The sequence below is a fragment of the Lupinus angustifolius genome, unplaced genomic scaffold (genome assembly GCF_001865875.1).
Source record: "Lupinus angustifolius cultivar Tanjil unplaced genomic scaffold, LupAngTanjil_v1.0 Scaffold_387, whole genome shotgun sequence".
Taxonomy (NCBI): domain Eukaryota; kingdom Viridiplantae; phylum Streptophyta; class Magnoliopsida; order Fabales; family Fabaceae; genus Lupinus; species Lupinus angustifolius.
Window position 1 is genome coordinate 243,460 of NW_017727795.1, and position 21,868 is coordinate 265,327.

Consider the following 21,868-nt stretch of genomic DNA (forward strand, 5'->3'; position numbering starts at 1 on the left):
TCAAAGGTACTTAATAATTATGTAATAGGGAATTGCTTCGATACCATTGTACCGGCTTTAGAAATTATTCTAACAAAGCCGAGATGGGGAAAGAAGGAATAACTTATTCACATGATTATTAGAAGTAAGTTGTAACTGGAATATTCTTGAAACCATTATACCGGCGTTGGAATTTATTTCAACAAAGCCGAGATGGCGAACAAAGAATAAAACCGAGTTCACTTACTTAACCAAATAAAGAAAACACATCGAAGAGAAAACTCCTATCAACAGTCTTGGACATAATTTCGTACAATACAACCTTTCATGGGTCTATTGGAACCACTCTCTTTGAGATAGTCTATGGGAGGAAGCAACCTTATCTTAAGAGGTTTTTTGATCGAGAAACAAAAGTAGAGGCATAACAAATGAATTGGAAGACAAGGATGGGGCATTCAGACAATTAAAGCTTCGTTTATTGTATGCTCAACAACAAATTAAGAACTATGTTGATCAGAAATGAAGAGAACTCAAATTTGAAGTGGGAGAATGGGCATTGCTAGGGTGGATGCAGTGTCCTAAAAATAAAATTACTATACATGGCCAGAATTCATCCTAATTTTCACATATCACCATTAAAGAAGGCCATAAGGGATTATGCCATGAAAATCGCACTACTAGAACGGTTGGAAGTAGAAATGGATGAACTTGATGAAGTAGAACAAGTGTCAACTTCAAGAGAAATTTATGCAAGAAGGGGGAAGGACAAGACAATTGTTGACCAAATGGAAGGGTAGGAGCGTTGAAGACACGACTTGGGAAGATAAAGTAATGTTGACATATCAATTTCCTCATTTTAGCCTTAAAGAAAAGGTTGTGGCAACAGGAGGGTTCAATGATATGATACCATATTTGTACACTAGGCCCAAAATATGGAAGATGTACACTAAGAGAAAGAGAATGAAGCCAAGAGAGGGGGAAATGAGAGTAATTAAGAAAAAAGGGAGTTCAAGGAGAGTTATTTTAGTATCTCCCCTTGTATCATGAGTGACATGACAATTATAGAAAAAGGAAGGGTAAAGGGAATTCATTCATGCTTTTGTGACTGAAAATTCTAGAGGAGATGCTTTCTCTCTAGTTAGAACTGTAAACTCTGGAAATGCTATGTTATTGTATAACATCAATACTCATTTCTATCTAAAATCTTCTATAATAAAATTCTGAAATTTAGTGTTTCTATCACATTCAGCATGTAAACACATGTTATGTTACATTTACAGGAACAATTAGTGAACTATTTCCTACACTATTAAGTCCAATATAAAAAGTTGAAAGTTACATTCTATCCTTCCAGTTCGAATTTGATTCACCTGTTAATTTGTTCCCATTATTTCATACGGCTTAGTTTTACTCATCCCATGTGCATTAACTAGCATTCAAAATTTTATTCTTCAACATCCAATTTGAGTAGTTAGAAGACAAGTAATGACTTAGTCCCCTAATTGAGCTAAAGCAATGGCTAGATCCAATAAACATGCATTAAACTATTGTTATAGACTTGTAGTTACCTACTAATCCATATTATCATTGCTAAAAAAATAAGAACAACATTTTTCAAAACACCATTTCAATGGTTAAGTCATAAAAACCTTCATATCAACCTGTAAAATAAGATATTTATCTTGCCAATAGAATAATTACATGTGACCGGAAGTAAGAAGCTTCACTTCTAGGAAGTTCTCCAAGGATATCTTTTAAACCTAATTAACAAAAGACAAACCAAATCGTCGATAGCACAAGGTCCAATCACCAACTTATTCATTCACAAGCAAAAACTTATCAAAACAAACATATATTTTGAGTACCTCTTGCCTTTCTTTCAATTTTATGTGTTGAGTTAATCACATTTGTGATCTGCTTTCCTGCTTGTCTACAATGAAATAAAAATTATAAATTGCAGATAGCAGTACATAAATATAAAGTCGATGTTACAACTCTACATTTGTGAGTTGCAAACCTATGTTTTGTCCTTCCAAGTAAGAGTTGCTCCTCTGCATGTAATGCACTCTTCTGAAAACAATAAGTAAAAATAAAATACCATCAACACCCGAATGTAAATCGTTATTTTAATGCTTGCTTGGAACAACATTTAATCAAGGAATAGAGGTGATCTGAAGTTTTTAAAAGGTATATGAAATAGTTAAATGGCAAGTGTAAAACCATCTTAGATGAATAAACATTTGCAAGGGCTAAAATTAGCTCCCTAACTCTTCGTTTGGTTCTTGAGAAGAAATTAAGAAGAAATAAAAAGACGAGAAAGATGATGAAGAGAAAGAAAGAGGTGAGAAAAAGAATGGAATTGTGGGTTGCTTGGTAGAAGAGAAAAAGAAAAGAAAAGAAATGGAAGATTGAGAGAGTATGACTTTATCTCTACACCTATAGAATAGATAATTATACTCTTATTCACATTAATAATATTTTTCATTTTAAATTAAAAATAAATATTATTTAAAAATTTAAGAAATATAATGTTACTACTAATGAATCAATGGATGACATACAAAAATGATTTACTCATATTGTTAATTATCTTGTTGTATTAGATAAAGTGTTTTCAAATTGTGAACTTACTAACAAGGTGTTTAGATGTCTTGATAGGTCTTGGCAAAAAAAGGTGAGGACTATTGTGGAATCCAAAGACTTAGATCAAATGTCACTTGCAATATCTTTTGGAAAGCTACAAGAACACGAGATGGAACTTGGCCGCTTAACACTTCACGAAGAATCAGACGAGAAAAATAAGGTAATTTCTCTTAAGGCGACAACTTCAAATGCAAGAATTCAAGTAGAGAAATCACATGATGAACATTTCGATTCTAATGGGGTTCATAACTCTAATTCTGATGATTCCTCCATATATGACTGATTATATGGTGCTTATGTAGAATTGCAATAAAAAGTTGGCAAACATTATAGGAAAATGCTAATTTTAGTGCATGAAAATAAAATTCTTGAAATGTAGAAAATTATTGATGAACTTCAACTTGAAAATGAAACCTTAAGTCTTATCTATGCAAATTCTACATGTGATTGTGCTTCAAAAAATTTCTATGATACTCTCTTGTGAAAAATGTCCATCCTTGAAAAAAGAGAAGGCATGCCTAAAAGATACCATTGCTAATTTCTCTAAGGGTGGTCATAAATTGGAAATTTTACTTGCATCTCAAAGGAATCTTGGTAGTAAATCTGGGTTGGGATACATGCATGCTAAAAAGAGATTATACAATAAACATCTTGATTTTTCAAAACATTTATATCATAAATCACCTACTTGTTTCTATTGTGGTTTCATGGTCATACTACTAATTCTTATGATATTAGATTGGATGGAAAAGGGACAAAATCCCAAGAAAACTAACACTAAGAGACCTAAGACTATTATTTGGGTACCTAAAACAAGCAAGTAAATATTGTTTTGTAGGTGTGTCTAAGGACATATGGGCATGAAAGGTACTTGGATAGCGGATGTTCTAGGCATATGATGGGTGATAAGTCTAAGTTTATTGAGCTTTAACTTAAGGACAAAATTCATGTCACATATGAAGATAATAATGAAGGCAAGATACTTGGAGTTGGAAAGATTGGTGATGCTTCATAAACAATCAATGAAAATGTGCTCTATGTTGAATGCTTGGAGCATAATCTTCTAAGCATTAGCCAATTACGTGACATAGGTAATAAGGTATCTTTGACTCTAAGTGTTGCATAATTAAAAGTGACATAGACAATAGTGTTAAATTTATTGGCCATAGGACAAATAACATATATATGGTTGATTTGGATGTTATCTCCTCCTTATTTTCAAAATGCTTAGTTTCAAATGAGGATGGTATTTGGATTTGGCATAGGCGGGCTACTCATATCCAGTTGAATCATTTGAACAAGTTAGCTACAAATGACTTAGTAATCGGTCTACCTAAACTCAATTTTAAAACGGAAGAAACTTGTGACTCTTGCCGAAAGTACAAACAAGTCAAAAGTTCTTTATCTTCTAAAAGCATGGTATCCACAACAAGGACATTGGAGTTACTTCATATGGACTTGTTTAGACCATCTCAAATAATGAGTTTTGGTGGAAGTTACTATGCACTTGTTATTGTAGATGACTATTCAAGATTCACATGGACTATTTTTCCTACACTCAAAAGTGATACTTTTAAATCATTCAAGAAGCTTGCTGATTTAGTCCAAAATCAAATGAACCATGTTGAATGGGAGCAAAGTGCCCAAGTACTTTTGGGCGGATGCGGTTCATATTGCTTGCTATGTTATGAATGGAATACTTTGGAGGCCTATTCTTAAGAAAAACCCATATGAACTCTTTAAAGGTCGAAAACAAAATACTTTACATTTTCATGCTTTTGGATGTAAGTATTTCATTTTGGATAATGGAATAGAACTTTTAAGTAAATTTGACTCAAAATCAAATATAGGAATACTTCTTGGTTATTCTAATCATAGTAAAGCTTATAGAGTCTTTAATAAAAGGATAATGACGGTTGAAGAGTCTATATATGTGGTATTTGATGAGTCTTCTCCAAAAGAGGAGATGAATGATATTTGTGATGATCTTATAGGTAATTTTGAGGATGTGTACTTGAAAGATCAAGAAGCTAAAAACTCTATGCAAGAAGACCAAGATTTAAGTCAAGAACTTGAAAGAATGCCACAAGCTTAGAAGACAAAAAAAGATCATCATATCGATAATATAATAGGTGATATTTCAAAGAGAGTGATAACCCAAAAAAATTTCCGCAATATTTGTAATTTGTTTCTCAAATTGAGACTAAGACTACTAATGAGGCTATTGAGGATGAGAAGTGGTCACTAGTTATGCAAGAAAAGCAAAACCAATTTGAAAGAAACAAAGTTCCGGATTTGGGCCCTATACCAAGTGATCATCCTATAATAGACACTAAATGGGTATTTAGAAATAAATTTGAGGAGTCCAAATTGATTATTAGAAACAAAAGTAGATTGGTAGCTAAAGGTTACAATCAAGAAGAAGATATTGACTATAATGAGACATATGCTCCTATAACAAGATTAGAGACTATTAGAATGTTTTAAGCCTTTGCATCTATCATGCATTTCAAATTATTCCAAATGGATGTAAAAATTTCACTCTTGAATGGTTTTATTCAAGAAGAGGTGTATGTGGACAATCTCTTGGATTTGAAAACTACCAATTTCCTAATCGTGTTTTCAAATTGAAAAAGGCCATTATGGATTAAAGCAAGCTCCTAGAGCTTGGTATGATAGGTTAAGTTCTTTCCTTTTGGAGAAGGGATTTGCAAGGGGTAAGGTTGATACCATACTTTTCAACCTAATATTAGAAAAATATATTTTGTTAGTGCAAATATATGTTGATGATATAGTATTTGGTGCTACTAATGATATTTTGTGTAAGAATTTTTCTAAATTAATGAAAGGAGAGTTTGAAATGTCTATGATAGGAGAGTTTACTTTCTTTCTTGGGCTACAAAGCAAGCAAATGGAAAATGGAATATTTGTTCATCAAGCAAAATACTGCAAGGAGCTATTAAAAAGACTTGATATGGAAAAAGCAAAGGAAACTTCCATACTAATGGCTACTTCATGTTATCTTGATAAGGATAAGAAAGGCAAAACTATTTAGGTAACTAAATATTGTGGAATGATTGGTTCTTTACTTCACTTAACTTCAAGTAGAATCAATATTATGTTTAGTGTGTGTATGCTAGATATCAAGCTAATCCTAAATAATCACATCTCACGCTACTAGTGGTAGCTCACTAGTATCATGGCATAGTAAAAAGAAAGCATGTGTTGCACTTTCCCGTCAAAGTAGAATACATTGTCATTGGTGTGTTATGCTTAAATTTTATGGATGAAGCAATAACTATTAGATTTTGGTCTTTTTCTTGATAAAATACGTATTAAATGTGATAATACTAGTGTCATAAATCTGTCTAAGAATTATGTTTGGTATCTTGTTTTAATGAAATGTTGATCGATTAAGTGGTTATTTAATCGATTATCCCCAACAGAAAATAGTTTCAAACTGAATGGTATTTAAGCATCCTTTCACATATGCAAACTAGAAAAGAATATACAACTGATATAGAAACTTGATGCAAGATTGGCACGAATTTTCAAGAGTGATTTTCTCAAAAGAGTGATAGAAACTTTCATGTGAAAAGAGAGAGTTTTGTAAATCTTCGAAAGAGTTTATTTTCAACATTAAGTATTTTCAAAGGTTTTCCTTTTGTGACTCATAATCATACATATTTATCTTTGAGATTATAAGATTCATCAAAGGGTAGTTTTGTTATGAATATTAGTGTATGATTAGCACATCATAGGTGCAAGAAACTTTGTACACGTTTTATTTGTTGATTTGTAAATGTCTCTTTGGAGTGTGAGGTATCACCTTGGAGGAAGAGAGAAATTTAGTAAAAATTCTAGATTGCGGTCAAGGTCCAAGAAGAGATCTCTATGGGTATACTTGGTTAGAAGTGGTGTGGAACCATTAGAAGCTAGGTCTAAGAGAATTCTTCATTGAAGAAGTATTTTATGTAAACATTTGATTTCTTTTTAGTAAAGCAAAACTCTCAAGATCAGAATGTGATGACTAGATGTAGATTGCAGTGGATTAGAAATCAAACCAGGAGAAATTGATTGTGTTATCTTCTCTTTTTCCCTACTCTTTTACTTACATACAATTATCGGATTTTTGCTTTATTAGATTACACTCATATAGAGATAATTGCATGAGTGGATCTTCTTTGTTAATCACTTTCAATAATTTGTTTAAGTGCATATTAGATCAGATTAATCATCGTTTTCTTGTTGTATCAAGAACAAAAAGATTTTCAAGAAAATCAGCAAGTTAATTGATTAAGTCTTCTATTAACCACTTTATTAATTAAAACAAATAGTTTTTCATATTATCTTTTATACTCGAATTGATTTTAAATTGTTACTTGAATTACCTATTCAACCCCTAGGTGAAATTAAAGCCCTTATTAACCAACAACCACAATTTAATTCACTCTTAATTTGAATTTAATCTTCTTCATTTTTACCTTCTTGGGCACAAATTGTTTATCCTTCACTCTCTCTTTCAATTCAATCTTGTTAATTTCTTCTGCTCATGGTGGTTAAGCTTGGAGATAGTTTCTGCTATGAATGGTTAAGTGTTATTGTCTTCATCTTCTTCGATTTTTTTTCCCCAGAGCTTGCAAAGCTCATTACGGATTGTTAATCAATTCATCCTCTTCAGTTTATTTTTCGTAGAACTTGCAAATCTTATCATTAATCAATTCATCTTCTTCAATTTATTTTCCCTAGAGCTTGAAAAGCTCTTCCTTGATCAATCCATTTCATATATCGTCAACATTTACAACTACTTGAAACTATATTTAGCAAAATTCATTTAATTACTATTTTGAGCATTTTCTTTTCTCCTTCTACTCAATCCTATAATTTGAACAGGAGTGCCAATTAATGGATGTTGTTAAGTCATATCCGTGCATGGAATAATATTTGTATGAAATAAAACATGACTATAACGTTGGTGGGTTAGTTTATTGAACCCTGGTCCATTCTCATGCCCCCTTTGCATTCCTAATATCTAAACTCAAGAAGTCATGTTTTAGGTACTCATTACATTCAATTGATTTTCTAAATAAACAAAGACAAATAAATAAACCCAGATAGAGAATAATCAAGGTTCCACATTAATATGTAGTAAACTTCTTTCAAAGGTATACAATCTGTGTTTTTCTTCTATTACATTTCCCTCCATTATCCCTACTTTGGGGATGATGTTCCCCCTCTTTAACACTTCATAAATCAAAGGTAATTTTAATAAAAAAAATTGGAGGATTGTATTATTCTTCAAGAGAAAGTCAGAAGGATCAACCGTATCTGATATTGATGGTCCTTATCAGAAAACTCAAATACATATACAATTAGAGAAAGGTGAGGCAAATATTGTCAAACTGAGATGCCATAGTTGCTAATTTTAGTGACCTCCTTGGTCAAGGAATTCTTTTCTTGCTTTGCCTCATAAGCAAGCTTTGAAACCTGCCAACCAGATAATGTAACATAAGTTTTTGCATTAGATAAGAAGATATATAGTAAATCAGTATTAAAAATTTCAGTTAGTCTTGGCAATTTTTCTCTATTCCTTCATAACAGTTAAAAGTTGCATATTCAAAATGATATTTCTTGCATTTGTTAGAAGTGATAAAAAATGGGGTCTAGGGAAAGTAGATGTATGTAGCCTTATCATTGCATATGGAGAGGTTGTTTGCAGAATTTAAATTCATGACCTCATGGTTATTAAGCAGCAACGTTACTATTGCACCGAGGCCTAGCCTCGTGCCTAAGAAGTGTAACAATATTTAATCATTTCCAAGAAATGTAAAAGTACCCCTCAATTTCAGCTCTCTAATAATGTCACATCAAAACAAAATGTTGAAAACCATATTCTATCTTGTAACACTTCTGACTCTCCTCTCCCTTCATTTTCATCCCCTTCAAGTTGGTTCCCAAATAGACCCTGCATGCACAACTCAAAGAGTTCGACAGTCTGTAGTCTATTTCAATTTGATGATTTTTATGTGTAAGAATTTGTCAGGGGAATGGGTAGGAATTTAGTATTTCCTTATTTAGGACACAGGGGAGGAATGATTTTGGGAGAAAAACTACTGATTTAGCTGCCGTGGATTGCATAGTTGTCTTGAGCTTGATGTACTCATTATACTCAGAGGGGGAGAGTGACAAATTCTCAGTTTTAGGTTGTTGGTTGACCATGGTTCTGCATTGATTCTTCATGACATGGATAAAGCTAACGACTTTAGGTGATAACACTGGAGGAAAGCATGTTGGGTTGGGTGAAATGAGCCAAGTACAATGTAGTACAGTGGCCGGTGGGTTTCCAAAGAAGTCTGGTGGTGCACTATAAGTCTGAGAAGTTGCACAAGTGATTGGCACTCAGCATGTAAATACATGTGATGTTACATTTACAAGAACAATTAGTGAATTGTTTCCTACACTCTTAAGTCCAATGTAAAAAATGGAAAGTTACATTGTATCCTTTCCTTCCAGTTGAATTCCTTCCTATTTGATTCAGCTGTTAATTTTTTCCTAATATTTCATTCGGCTTAGTTTTACTCATCCCGTGTGCATTAATTGGCATTCACAACTTTGTTCTTCAACATCCAATCTGAGAAGTTAGAAGATAAGTAATGACTCAGTCCCTGATTGAGCTAAAGCCAAGGCTAGATCCAGTAAACATGCATTAAACTATTGTTATAGTTACCTACTAATCCATATTATGATTGCTAAAGAAAAATAAGAACTACATTTTTTCAAAACACGATTTCAATCGTTAACTCTTGAAAACTTTCATATCAACCTGTAAAGTAAGAGATTGGTCCTGCCAACAGAATAATTACCTGGGACCGGAAGTAAGATGCTTCTCTTCTAGGAAGTTCTCCAAGGATGTCTTTTAAACCTAATGCACAAAAAACAAACCAAATCATCGAAAGCACAAGGTCCAGTCACCAGCTTATTCATTGGCAAGCAATAACTTGTCAAAACAAACATCATCTTTTGCGTACCTCCTGCCTTTCTTTCAATTTTATGTGCTGAGTTAATCACATATCTGATCTGCTTTCCTGCTTGTCTACAATGAAATAAAAATTCGATGTTACAGCTCTACATTTGAAATAACAATACTTTTTTGAAATAACATCATATAAAGTCGATGTTATAGCTCTACATTTGTGAGTTGCAAACCTGAGTTTTGTCCTTCCACGTAAAAGTTGCTCCTCTGCATGTAATGCACTCTTCTGAAAACAACAAGTAAAAATAAAATACTATCAATACCTGAACATAAGTCATCATTTTACTTCTTGCTTACAACAACATTTAATCAAGGAATAGGGGTTATCTCAAGCTTGTAAAAGGTCTATGAAATGGTTAAATGGCAAGTGTAAAGCCAAACTCCTAAAATAATCTTAAATGAATAAACATTTGCAAGGGCTAAAGTCAGCTCCCTAAAGGTGGTGTATCAAAGGACGAAACAACATGAACTGGTCCAAACTCAACTCCAAGTGTCTGAACCGATGGTATGTAATGAAAACACAATGACCGATGAATTTCATTAATTTTGATCCTAATTCCTAAACCCAGATGAAGATTTACCTAATGCATTGAGAAAATTGGAAGGCCTTGTGCTAAATACCCTATTTCACAATTTGTCTCCTCCAAACACTGTTTTTTGCGGCACAGAAGTTTTATTGAAGCTATTGACTCAGAATCCCAAAGACAGTCCAAGAGCATTGAGAGACAAAAACTGGGTTCAAGACTTCAAGCTAGGAATGAAGAGATGAGAGCATTGGAAAGAAATGGAACATGGGAATAGTTGAGAGACAAAAAGTAGGGTGAAGATGAATTTACACTAATACACCGTAAAATATCGGTCTAATGGCACGCTTGCCAAAACAAGTCCGAAAGCATAGGGGTACAGACAATCTTATAGAATAGGGTTATGAGGAGACGTTTTCTACCGTGGCAAAGATTTAGACAATAAGAATTATTCTCTCTTGCTGCACATTTTCAAAGGGAAATTCAACAATTTGAAGTGCAGAATGCTTATCTTCGAGGAGATTTGGAAGAAAAAGTTTACTTCTAGGTTCCTCCTGGATATGACTCCTACAGTGAAGGGACTAAGGAGTGTCAGCTGATAAGGACCTTATATGGGTTGAAGCAATCACATTGTGCTTGGTTTGGAAGATTCAATACGACAATGATGGCTCATGGATTTATGCAAAATCAAGGCGATCATACCCTTTTCGTTTAACAATCACTGAAGGTAAACTTATTGTCTTACTGGTATACGTGGATGATATTAATTACTATATTAGGAGATGATGTAGCTGAAAATGTTCCCCTAAAGAAGAAAATGCTTACTAAGTTTGAAATGAAATGATCTTGGAAGATTGAAATAATTCCTTCGAATTGAAGTTGCCTACTCTAAACATGGCATCTTCATTTCTCAGCAGATATATGTTCTTGATCTTCTGAAAGAGACTACAAAACCTGGATACACAACAACTGCTGTGCCTACTGAACAAATCCTAGAATAGGCAAATGAGGAATTAAGTCCCAATATCGATAATACCCAATACCATAGTTTGGCAGAGAAGTTAATACATATGGCATGCAACAGACCAGATTAAGTGTGTTGTTAGCAACTTAGCATAGCGAGCCACTTCAGGCATGATATAAGCAGGAGCCATATGCAGGCAGTAGATAATATTCTCCAGTATCTCAGCCTCTCCGGGAAAAGATTACTATTTAAATGGGGTGGCTATCTATCTATAGAGGTCTATACTGATGCAGATTATGCAGGTTCAACGTTTGGCTATTTCATGTTGCTTGGAGGGAACCTTGTATTAACATGAAGTAAGAACCATAATGTAGTATAAAGGTCAAGTGCACAGAAGCAGAGCTCTGAGCTATGATTTCGGGAGTCTATGATTTTTGTGTGGATGAAGACCATTCTAGAAAACTTTTTAAGATTTAGTATGAAGCCCAGATGAAGCAATTTGTGATAACATCACGATGTCATCCATTAGTATTCATGTCTGCCTTGTTGTTTGTGGAGTGGTTTAAATACTTGTTGGAAGATAAGTCCCACTAGAGGTGAGAAAAACCCTATCCTACCCGCTCACCCGGTTTGGCATGGTCGTAATTGTATTTGCATATGGTATGGTTTCACTTTGGGTCGAATGACGGATTCCGGTTCAAAAATTAGACTCGGTCAATATTTAGGGCCGAGTAAGGGACAAACATTACCCGATCCAACCATGCTCATACATAACTCCTGTTTATACGTACTTATTCAATTATGTAAAGTGCAATGACATCTCTTTGACCCAAAGTAGATAATACATTTGGTTGCAACAACATCTACTAATATAATTTCATATTTGTAATCGTGTTTTTCAATTGTTTTTGCTAGTTATTTAGAACACTTTTGAGCAAATAATTGATTGCTACATTGTATATACCATTCCATATGTCATTGATTCTCTAATCTTTTCACCATATATACATGTATGCAAACGATTCACAAAATATCAGCATTTATATCATTTCATAAGTCATATCCATAATAAATAATATTAAGAAGACAAATTAAAAATGGGGAAAAGGCATAATATTCAATCATATCTATGGTCAGATTCGAGTTCAAAAGTTAGCCTGATAAACATTTAGGGTCAGGTAGGGACAAGTCTTATGATAGAGACACAGCAAGGAAAGTGGGCCTTGAAGTTAACAATGAGAAGCCCAAAGTGTGGAAGGTCTATGTAAGGAAACGTGAAAAGAAAGCTGAGCTGGCAAGAAAAGGGAGAGAGGGAGAATTGTATTCAGTTGCTATTTAGGGAAAGGGAAGAGGAGTGAGGGGGTATTTAGTTATAGAAAGAGAAAAGAGATTCTTCTCTAAAAAAGGGATTGATAATTAGGCTATCAATATTATCTTTCATTTTACTGCACACATTGTCTCTATTTTTCAATTGATACAAAATTATTGTTATTGTTTACTATTTCTTCTGAGTTTTCTAGCTCTGAAATCCATCAATTGGTCCGACCTGCCAGATTAATTACCTACAGCAGAGAGGAGTACAGTAGATGCCACCAAAAATGGCAGATAGGGTTGAAATTTTGGAGGAGCAAATGGGAGAAGTCAAAACAATGTTGCAAATCTTGGATGCTCAAATGCAAACGCAGAGCCTGGTGCTAGCAGAATTGAGTCATCAATTGGGACAAAAGCAACGAGAAGCTGAAACTGAACAGACCACCGGTGATAGTGGAGAATCGCGACTTTCAGGCAAAAAGGTGAAATTACCAGTGTTTGAGGGAGACGACCCAATCGCATGGATCACTCGCGCAGAGATTTATTTTGACATCCAGAGCACACCCGATGATATGCTTGTGAAGTTAGCAAGGGTGAGTATGGAAGGAACAACGATCCATTGGTTTAATGTGTTGCTCGAGATAGAGGATGCCTTGTCATGGGAGAAATTAAAGAAGGCACTGATTGCTCGCTATGGGGGCTGATGGTTAGAGAATCCGTTTGAGGAACTGTCCACCCTACGTCAAACAGGAAGTGTGGAGGAATTCGTAGCAGCTTTTGAACTGTTGTCGTCGCAAGTTGGACGCCTACCAGAAGAGCAGTACTTGGGGTATTTCATGAGTGGTTTAAAACCTCATATTCGGAGGCGAATATGTACATTGAACCCTCAAACCAGAATGCAGATGATGAGAATGGCAAGGGATGTCGAGGATGAATTAAAGGAAGATGATGGTGAAGGGGAGAGGTATTATGGAAAGAAAAATGTGTGGGAAAGAGGGGCCCATAGTGATTGGAACGAGTCCAATGTTAACAACCGTAGTAGTTTGGGCCAAGCCTAAAGGAACCGATTCCCACATTCGGGTTGGAACAACCCAAGTCATAACCCATCGTCTAAAACGGGTTCATCAAACCCGAATCATTCTTCGACATCATCGATGTTCTCTACGGCGCGAAAAGGAGAACCGGAACGACGAAGTAACGCGGTGGAGAGATGGAAAGGTACCAAAAGTTTGTCTTCTGAAGAAGTGATGGATAGAAGGGCGAAGGGACTTTGCTTCAAATGTGGAGGAAAATACCATCCAACTCAACATAAATGCCCTAAACGTTCCTTGCGGTTATTGATTTTAGGAGAAGGAGAAGATGGCGACGATGAGGGAGAAATCATCGCGGTTGAGACCAGTGTCACAGAGGAGGATGACAATGGCGAGGCAGAGTGTAAAGTACTCGGGGTTCTTGGTGAAATGGGGGAGCATCGGACTATGAAAATAGTTGGCAATTTGGAAGAAATTGAAGTCATGGTCCTCATTCATAGTGGGGCTAGCCATAACTTTATCTCCCCAGCAATTACAACAGCTCTGGGTCTTCCAATCACTTCAATGATAGCGAAGAACATCAAGTTGGGGGACGGTCACAAGGTACTCTCCACGGGAATTTGTAAGGGGGGTGCGGATTAACCTAGGCCCACAAACATTTGAAATTGATGTTCTAGTACTGGAGTTAGGAGGTCTGGATGTAGTGTTAGGTGTGTCGTGGCTGAGTACATTGGGGAAGGTAGTGATGGATTGGAAAAATTTAACTATGCAATTTTGGTATGAGGGGGCAGAGGTGAACTTGCAAAGTCAAAGGAGGAGGCATGGTAAACATGGGTTCTTACATTCATTCCTTGAAGACAAAGGCCGAAGGGAAACAAATGATTGGTGGTGTATACAGAGTGAGGGTACTACCAGTATGAAGGAAGAAGGTGAATGTCCAGCAGTGGCTAGACTATTAGGCAAATTCTCAACGGTTTTTCAAGAACACATAGCCTTACCTCCCGAAAGAAAAAGAGTTCATCAAATCAAATTGGTTGCTGAACACTGCTCTGTTAATGTCTGAGAATTATTGAAGGCTGGCGTAATTCGTCCTAGCACGAGTGCGTTTTCCAGTCCCGTGATTCTTGTCAAAAAGAAAGATGGCTCTTGGCGTATGTGTGTCGACTACAGGGCATTAAACAAGGTAACCATTCCGTATAAATACCCTATTCCTATCGTCGATGAGTTGTTGGACGAACTGTATGGGGCAAGAATATTCTCCAAAATTGACCTCTGATCCGGATATCATCAGATTCGTGTCCATGAGTCTGATGTTCACAAGACTGCTTTCAGGACTCACAATGAGCACTATGAATACTTGGTTATGCCTTTCGGTTTAATGAATGCTCCAGCAACATTCCAAGCCACTATGAATGATGTCTTCCGGCCTTTCCTTCGTAGCTTTGTCTTGGTATTTTTCGACGACATCTTAGTCTATAGCAAGAGTGAGGAGGAGCATATTGTTCACTTAAGGCAAGTGTTAAAACTGTTGCAGCAACACTGTTTTGTGGCAAATGCAGCAAAATGCAAGTTTGGTTGCAAGCATGTGGATTACTTGGGTCATGTAATATCAGGAAATGGTGTGGCAGTGGATCTTGGTAAGGTAAGTTGTGTTTTGAATCTGCTGGAAATTTGGCTAAGTCAGTATATGAAAAAGAATTGATGGCTTTAGTCCTTGCAATACAACATTGGCGTCATTATCTTTTGGGTAGACCGTTTGTAGTGTATACAGATCACAAAAGTTTGAAGCATTTCTTACAACAATGGGTCTCTTCACCGGATCAACAATGTTGGTTGGCTAAGCTATTGGGTTATCAATTTGAAGTCAAGTATAAATCAGGACTCGAGAACAAGGCAGCAGATACCCTGTCCAGGTGTAATGATGCGGTGGAACTCACCTCAATGATTTCTTATCCTACGTGGGTAGATGCAGAAACTTTGTTGCAAGAAGTCAAGCAGGACATTTCTCTTCAACAAATAATTGAGGCCCTAAAAGCTTACCCCTCTGCCAAACGCGGTTTCTCGGTGCATCAAGGTGTGTTGCTCTACCAAGGTCGTCTAGTCTTATCTCCTACCTCTCCTTCAGTTCCACTATTGTTAAAAGAATTTCACTCATCACCGTTGGGAGGCCATCCGGGATTTCTCCGCACCTATAGAAGACTAACAGCAAACCTTTATTGGCCAGGTATGCAAAAAATGGTCCGTAATTTTGTGCGAGCTTGTGACACTTGCCAACGACAGAAATGCGTTGCTACAACTCCTGGTGGTTTACTGCAACCCTAGAAATGCGCTGCTACAACTCCTGGTGGTTTACTGCAACCCCTCCCTATTCTGAATGTTGTTTGGGAGGATAATTCTCTAGATTTCATCATGGGCCTTCCAAAATCTAAGGGATTTAATGCAATTCTGGTGGTTGTGGATAGACTATCTAAATATAGTCACTTTGTATTAATTGAAAAATAGAGACAATGTGTGCAGTAAAATGAAAGATAATATTGATAGCCTAACTATCAATCCCTTTTTCAGAGAAGAATCTCTTTTCTCTTTCTATAACTGAATACCCCCTCACTCCTCTTACCCGACCCGATCGGGTTCATAGACTAAGTAATAACCCTACAATTCTCTAATGATTCCCTTCAAGCTTAAGCTTATTAACCTTCATTATGCTACAACTAGCAAACCCAAAGTAATCTAGTATGCAGTACCGACACATGGTTCTCTTGGGTATACAGTTCATCACTTTTTATATTAATTTTATAAGACATTTTTTATGGCGAACCTAATATGTGGAACATGGTACATTGCACTCGTTACGTGGTACATAGGGTAAGTGATCTTGACAAAGAAGTAAGGTAACAAGTACTCTACTTGAATATCAAACCCTTAGCAATATCGTTGGCAGAAAACTTCTAATTATCATTGGTAAACATCCCAATCAAATCAAATAGTTTTGGAATCGTCAAACTTTCTCCTCAATGGCCCAGATGACCTCCAAACTAGTCTCCATAGCACTGATTGGACTATGATACCACCGAAGAATAACCTCCAATCAAGTCTCTGAAACAGTGCTTCAGGAACCACACTACTTAGTAACATAGAAGGGGTCCTTCACAAGTTTCCAAAGTCATAAATCCATGAACACTTGATATAAAAATAAAGAACATAACAGTGCTTTAAATTGCGGTTGTGGTCGTGATTGTAGTAACGATTGTGGTTACTGCGATTATGGTCATTGTAGCCACTGTGGTGCAGATTGCGATTGTTGCGGTGTAAATTATTTTATTATTAAAACAATATTTTTTAATTTGATACGGCCTAAACGGTCTGATGCGCCTTGATGCAGTCCAAATGTGGTCCAATGCGGTTGCGTTGTTGTCCAATATGGCTGCATCATTGTGATTCAGAGTCACACCAAAATTGCGGTGTAATGCGGTTGCGGTGGTCACCGCAATATTGCAACCGCATCAGGTGATGCAGTCTGCAATTTAAATCACTAAACACAAATCACAATTATTCCAAAGCCTATGAAAAACCAAGCATAAGCTAACCATCAAATCAACACAAGCCAAACATATGCAGAACCAAAACAAAACACACCAAAGCACCAACCATCTTGCCAAACCTTACAAAAGCCTCCGAACAGCTAAAACTTAATCCTCAATTGGATTAGAAGCCTCCATAATCCACACAATACCATAGAATGGACCAACCGATCCAAAGAATCAAAATCTACGACTCCCCATTGCTAAATAGGCCAAGATCAAATCAAGGAGGGAATGATAACTAGAGAACACCAAACTGCACCCATCCACACAATGTGGGATGAAACCAATTCAATAGAAACATCATCGGACCTCCAATCAGTCTTCAGCACACCACCCAAACCATCATGCCTCTTATCCACACTGGAATTGTGAGTCTCGAGCAACCAACAGCAACACGACAACAGATGCAGTGTGACTGTCACTACTCCGTCCCTAGTACAACCAATAAAAGTTACTTGGGACCTACGAACAACCCATCTCCTCAACCAGCTACTGATGACTCCGTCACCAACCATCCACCCTATTCAGACCAATATGTCACCAGCAACCCTTCATTGGTCACAGAAAGTTCATACAACAGCACAGTGATTGCTGCACTAACTTGAATTATGATGGTACTTTTTCTGCCTTTTCTGTTTTTTTTAAATGGGTTTCACACTAAGCTGGTACGAAAGGACAAATAAAAAAAACTAAGAAATAATATACAGTCAACTTAAATGAACCCAACACAGTGGAAAAGAAAAACTGACTCAAGGTGGATGGCATCTCTCTACCATGTTGAAGAATTATAGGATTAGGGTTAGGAAAGAAAGAGAGAAGGAGGCTAACAAGCATACACTATATATATTATTGATATGAAGAAAATGTGATACAAAAACTTCTTTTAAAATAAAAAATTCATTAGAGCACTGGCAGTACATCAGTATCAGAACAGCATCATAAAATACCCCGATTTTACTGATAACTAGGCTGAGTACTAGCACCACTAGCACCAGCCTAAGCCTACTAACATGATACTGATAATCTAAGAAGTTATACTAATAATAACCCTACTGTTCTCTAACAGGTTGGATGAAGCTACCATTATCATGGTGCTGAATATGAAGGAAGAAAGAGGAAACAGGCTTAGACAGTTAAGAACCATGGAGAGAATCTAAAATGATGCAGAATCAATTACAAAAGGAGTTAAGATAGTTAAAACCATGAAGAGAAGCTTCCACTCTCCTTCTGCTCAAGATAGTTAAAAAGGTAAAGAGTAGACCTAGCTTAAGCGATAGAAAATTTTTAATGATTAGGATAAGGACTCCTATCTTAATTGAAGGGGATTTTATGGTTGTGACTTGTGACAGGAAAATAGGATTATTTCACCAGTTTGTAAATGTGGTTTCACTTTTCTTTTTCCTGGTTAATTATCAGAAGACCAGCCCTCTGCTAAAGATTGTATTATATCGTTCTTTATTGTTGGATATTGAAACTCTTAATGCATGAAATAGCTGAAAATTAAATGAGAAGATTTATAAAACTACTTCAACGAGAACATATATGAAACACATTTTTTACCTGCAGCTTTTCACCTTCCGCCTTTAGAAGATCAATTGATATCCTCAACTCATTCACTTCAGCACTGGCTCTGGAAATCAAAGACTGCAACCCAAAATCAAAAGCCAAAGCAATAACCCAGGTAATTGTTATGCACAGACACATTCACATCAACCATATCTTCAACAAGAATATATACCAAGATAGGAAAACACATTTCAAAAGATCTAAACATCATTTCAAAAAAGCAGCATAAAGGAAACGAAACTCTAATGAAGGAAAGAATGTTTATTTGAACCAACAACAATATTTTGTCCTCGCCTCCATGTAATAAGCTAGACAAAACAAATTTTTAAACTAATATTCATCAACTTCTGTTAACTAGAATGCTTCCAACAAAGGATAAAATAGACATATTCATTATGTATTCAGATCATTTATGGATTCATATACAATTCTTGTTAATATTAAACTCAAAATCTTTTGTCGTGTGTTTAAATGGAAAATATAATTAGGCTACTCACCTCTTCACTAACAAAAAGACGCAAGGTGTTGTAGTACAACATCCGACGAGGCCCTGCAAGGTAAATTTTGAAGAAAAATAATCTGCTATTGGATAACATGTTGAACAATTAGAACGACATCAAGAATGTTGACTCTGATTAACATTAGTAACAGTGAAGCGCCAAAATATGCACATTTAATTAGCAAAATACTGACATTGAAATTTAGGCTCAAGAGTTGGCCATGGCCTTAATATCAATTATCTGGATAAGTTCTCTATACAATTGACAGCCTCATATACATGATTACTTCAATGGGGATGAGACTCGGTAAAAGTAGAAGCATAAAATCTGTAACATGCAGCATGAACCATGAAACCTGTAGTTTGAAAAACAGAACAAAACCCGTACGTTTAAGTACCACAAGACCCAAGGCAGCAGTGGCCCCACATGTTATCGCAGGTTGTGAAGCTGCAACAAGGGCACCATCTGCAATGGAAGATTAAAAGCTAAACTTTAGAAACTTGAATTTGAAAAAACCTAGCTTCAATCAAAAAAACACCAGAGCAACCAAAATGCAAACCTTTGATCTTTCCAAACAAAATATCCTCATAAGCATTGTACTGAGACTTTAGCTCATCCAAAGAATCCTACAGTCAACAGAAATTAGTTTCATAACATAACAAACCATTGGCACATTTAAACTATTTTGTAAAAGTTAGGGTGATAGTTTCTTGATCAAATGTTTTTATCCTTATATTTCCAATCAATATGTTTTCACCAATGATTAGAGCAACCAAAGTGGTTGTTCTTAAGGTTATTCTTAATGGAATAAGAACATTTTATTATGTTGTCTATTGTGTCATTCTTATTTTCTGATTTTAAATAAGAACAATTCTTGGTTGTTCTTAGCCAAGGGAAAATAAAGATAGATGTAGATATTGTTGGGAAAATGTAGATGTTGTGAGACTCAAATAAAAATAAGAATGATGTTTGCTATTATGGGAAAGTATATGTTATTCTTATTTCATGGGGGATTATAGTAAATTATAAAATAATGTATACTATTACAAAAAATGTTATCTTCTTTTCAATCAGTCTATTCAATGTTACATACCCATTTTCAATATTTTAAACATTCTGGAAAGTATTACTGATTGCAAATAAAAATAGGAAACAAACTAATCTGGTCCGGATTCTGTAATCTAAACCGAGCAGATACCAAGGCCTATTACGGGCACAATGCCACACAAATTGTTTCCATTACAAAGTTATAGGCCGGTACAACTTAGGCAAGCCAGCAGATATATAAGCCCACATAATATTTTAAATTATGGTTGCCTTTGTGATTGCGGTTGTAGTTATTACGATTGTAATAATTGTGGCCATTGCGATGCAGATTGTAACTATTACGGTGTGAATTATTTTATAATTAAAAATTATTTTTGAATTCGACATGACTTGATGCAGTTTGGTAGGTCTAATGCGGTCCGAGCGGCTGCATCATTGTGACTCAGTGCCACACAGCTATTGCACGCAATTTTACAATTTCATCACGTGATATAGTGTGCAATTTGAATCACTGAGCCCGTGCAACTCAGCTCCAGGAGTCATGAAACAATCTTATCACGGAATACCTAACAACCCTAATCATTTAGTAACAAACCTGACAGCTATAAGTAATCTCACACTCTGATTGATAAGACCACGGGTGATCTCTCCTTACATCAATAATCAGGAATCCGAAAGGAAGGAAATTCACAAAACTGGCGAAATTAGATCAAAACAATTCAAATTCTACATGGTTCATTCATTTTTATTTTATTATTCACTTTCAAAGTCCTTCTCTATTTTCCTCCGGAAACTAATATAAGAAGAAGAAGAAACAAAATCTTCACACGAATGATGCCACCGCTATAGAACCAAAAATCAAAAAAGCGAAACCAATTGAATTAAATCATGCCATGACGAATCGAATTCAAAATTGTTCGTTTCTTTTTTATTTTCTAAGGAAAAAACAAACAGAATGGGGAAATAAATAGAGATTACCAAGGTCTGGTTGAAATGAGCGTAAGAAGTTGAACGGATTTGAGAAAAGCGGGTTATGGAAGCATCTAGAGCAGATTCGACGGCGTCGTTTAAGGCCTTTTGGTAAAACTGGGCTTGTCGAACAGCGTCGTCGATAAACGTCGCCGTTTCATCTAGGACTCGAGCATTGCTATTTCCTGTTAAGTTGTTATCACGTGCTGAGGTTATCTGAGATTCCGATGATTCTGTCACTGTTGCCATTGCTGCGGAAGAGAGCTTTGTCTCTAACGCTAAAAAATTGAGCAAACCACAATGTTCCTGTAACTCTCCAGATATATGTGTTATCAGCGCGCAGCGTGGTGTGTGTTTTTGTTGGTATTACCATTGTATCCCTCCTTAAGAATTAATTGAGTGTTTAGTCTGAAAGAATATTTTTAAATTAGAAAATTAATATTTAATTATTTTTTTGACTAAGTAGTGACATAATTTATGGGATAGTAGATGTATATCCATTTAGTTGCCCTTTCAACTGGAGTCGTTATGAAATTTTGAATTTTTAATTCTTTTGATTTTTCTGAAATCTAGAGGGATTTTACATAAATAGACTAACTTCTTGTTAGTAATGTATTGTGTATCTCAAGGAACAAAGGTAATTTAGTACTTCAAATATTTTAAGAACCAAACAAAGTAACATATCCTAAATTTTGTAATTATTATCAACTATTTTTT

General features: G+C 35.6%; 1 protein-coding gene across 2 annotated transcripts in view; it reads right to left on the minus strand.

Annotated features, from left to right (window-relative positions):
• The window catches only part of LOC109341180, a 25,824-nt gene extending 4,317 nt beyond the window's left edge, over positions 1-21,507 (minus strand). The window contains exons 1-9 of one of the 2 annotated variants that reach the window (XM_019579021.1): positions 21,161-21,503; positions 19,695-19,761; positions 19,523-19,600; positions 19,133-19,185; positions 18,630-18,713; positions 9,829-9,881; positions 9,651-9,715; positions 9,486-9,544; positions 7,780-8,109 (exon numbers count right to left, since the gene is read on the minus strand). In XM_019579021.1, the coding sequence (XP_019434566.1) occupies positions 8,020-8,109; positions 9,486-9,544; positions 9,651-9,715; positions 9,829-9,881; positions 18,630-18,713; positions 19,133-19,185; positions 19,523-19,600; positions 19,695-19,761; positions 21,161-21,400 (789 nt within the window). In that variant the 5' untranslated portion in view covers positions 21,401-21,503 and the 3' untranslated portion in view covers positions 7,780-8,019. Of the gene's footprint in view, positions 1-7,779; positions 8,110-9,485; positions 9,545-9,650; positions 9,716-9,828; positions 9,882-18,629; positions 18,714-19,132; positions 19,186-19,522; positions 19,601-19,694; positions 19,762-21,160 lie in introns of those variants that run through there. The other variant, XM_019579022.1, reaches the window with a different exon arrangement.
• Between the last annotated feature and the right edge of the window lie 361 nt (positions 21,508-21,868).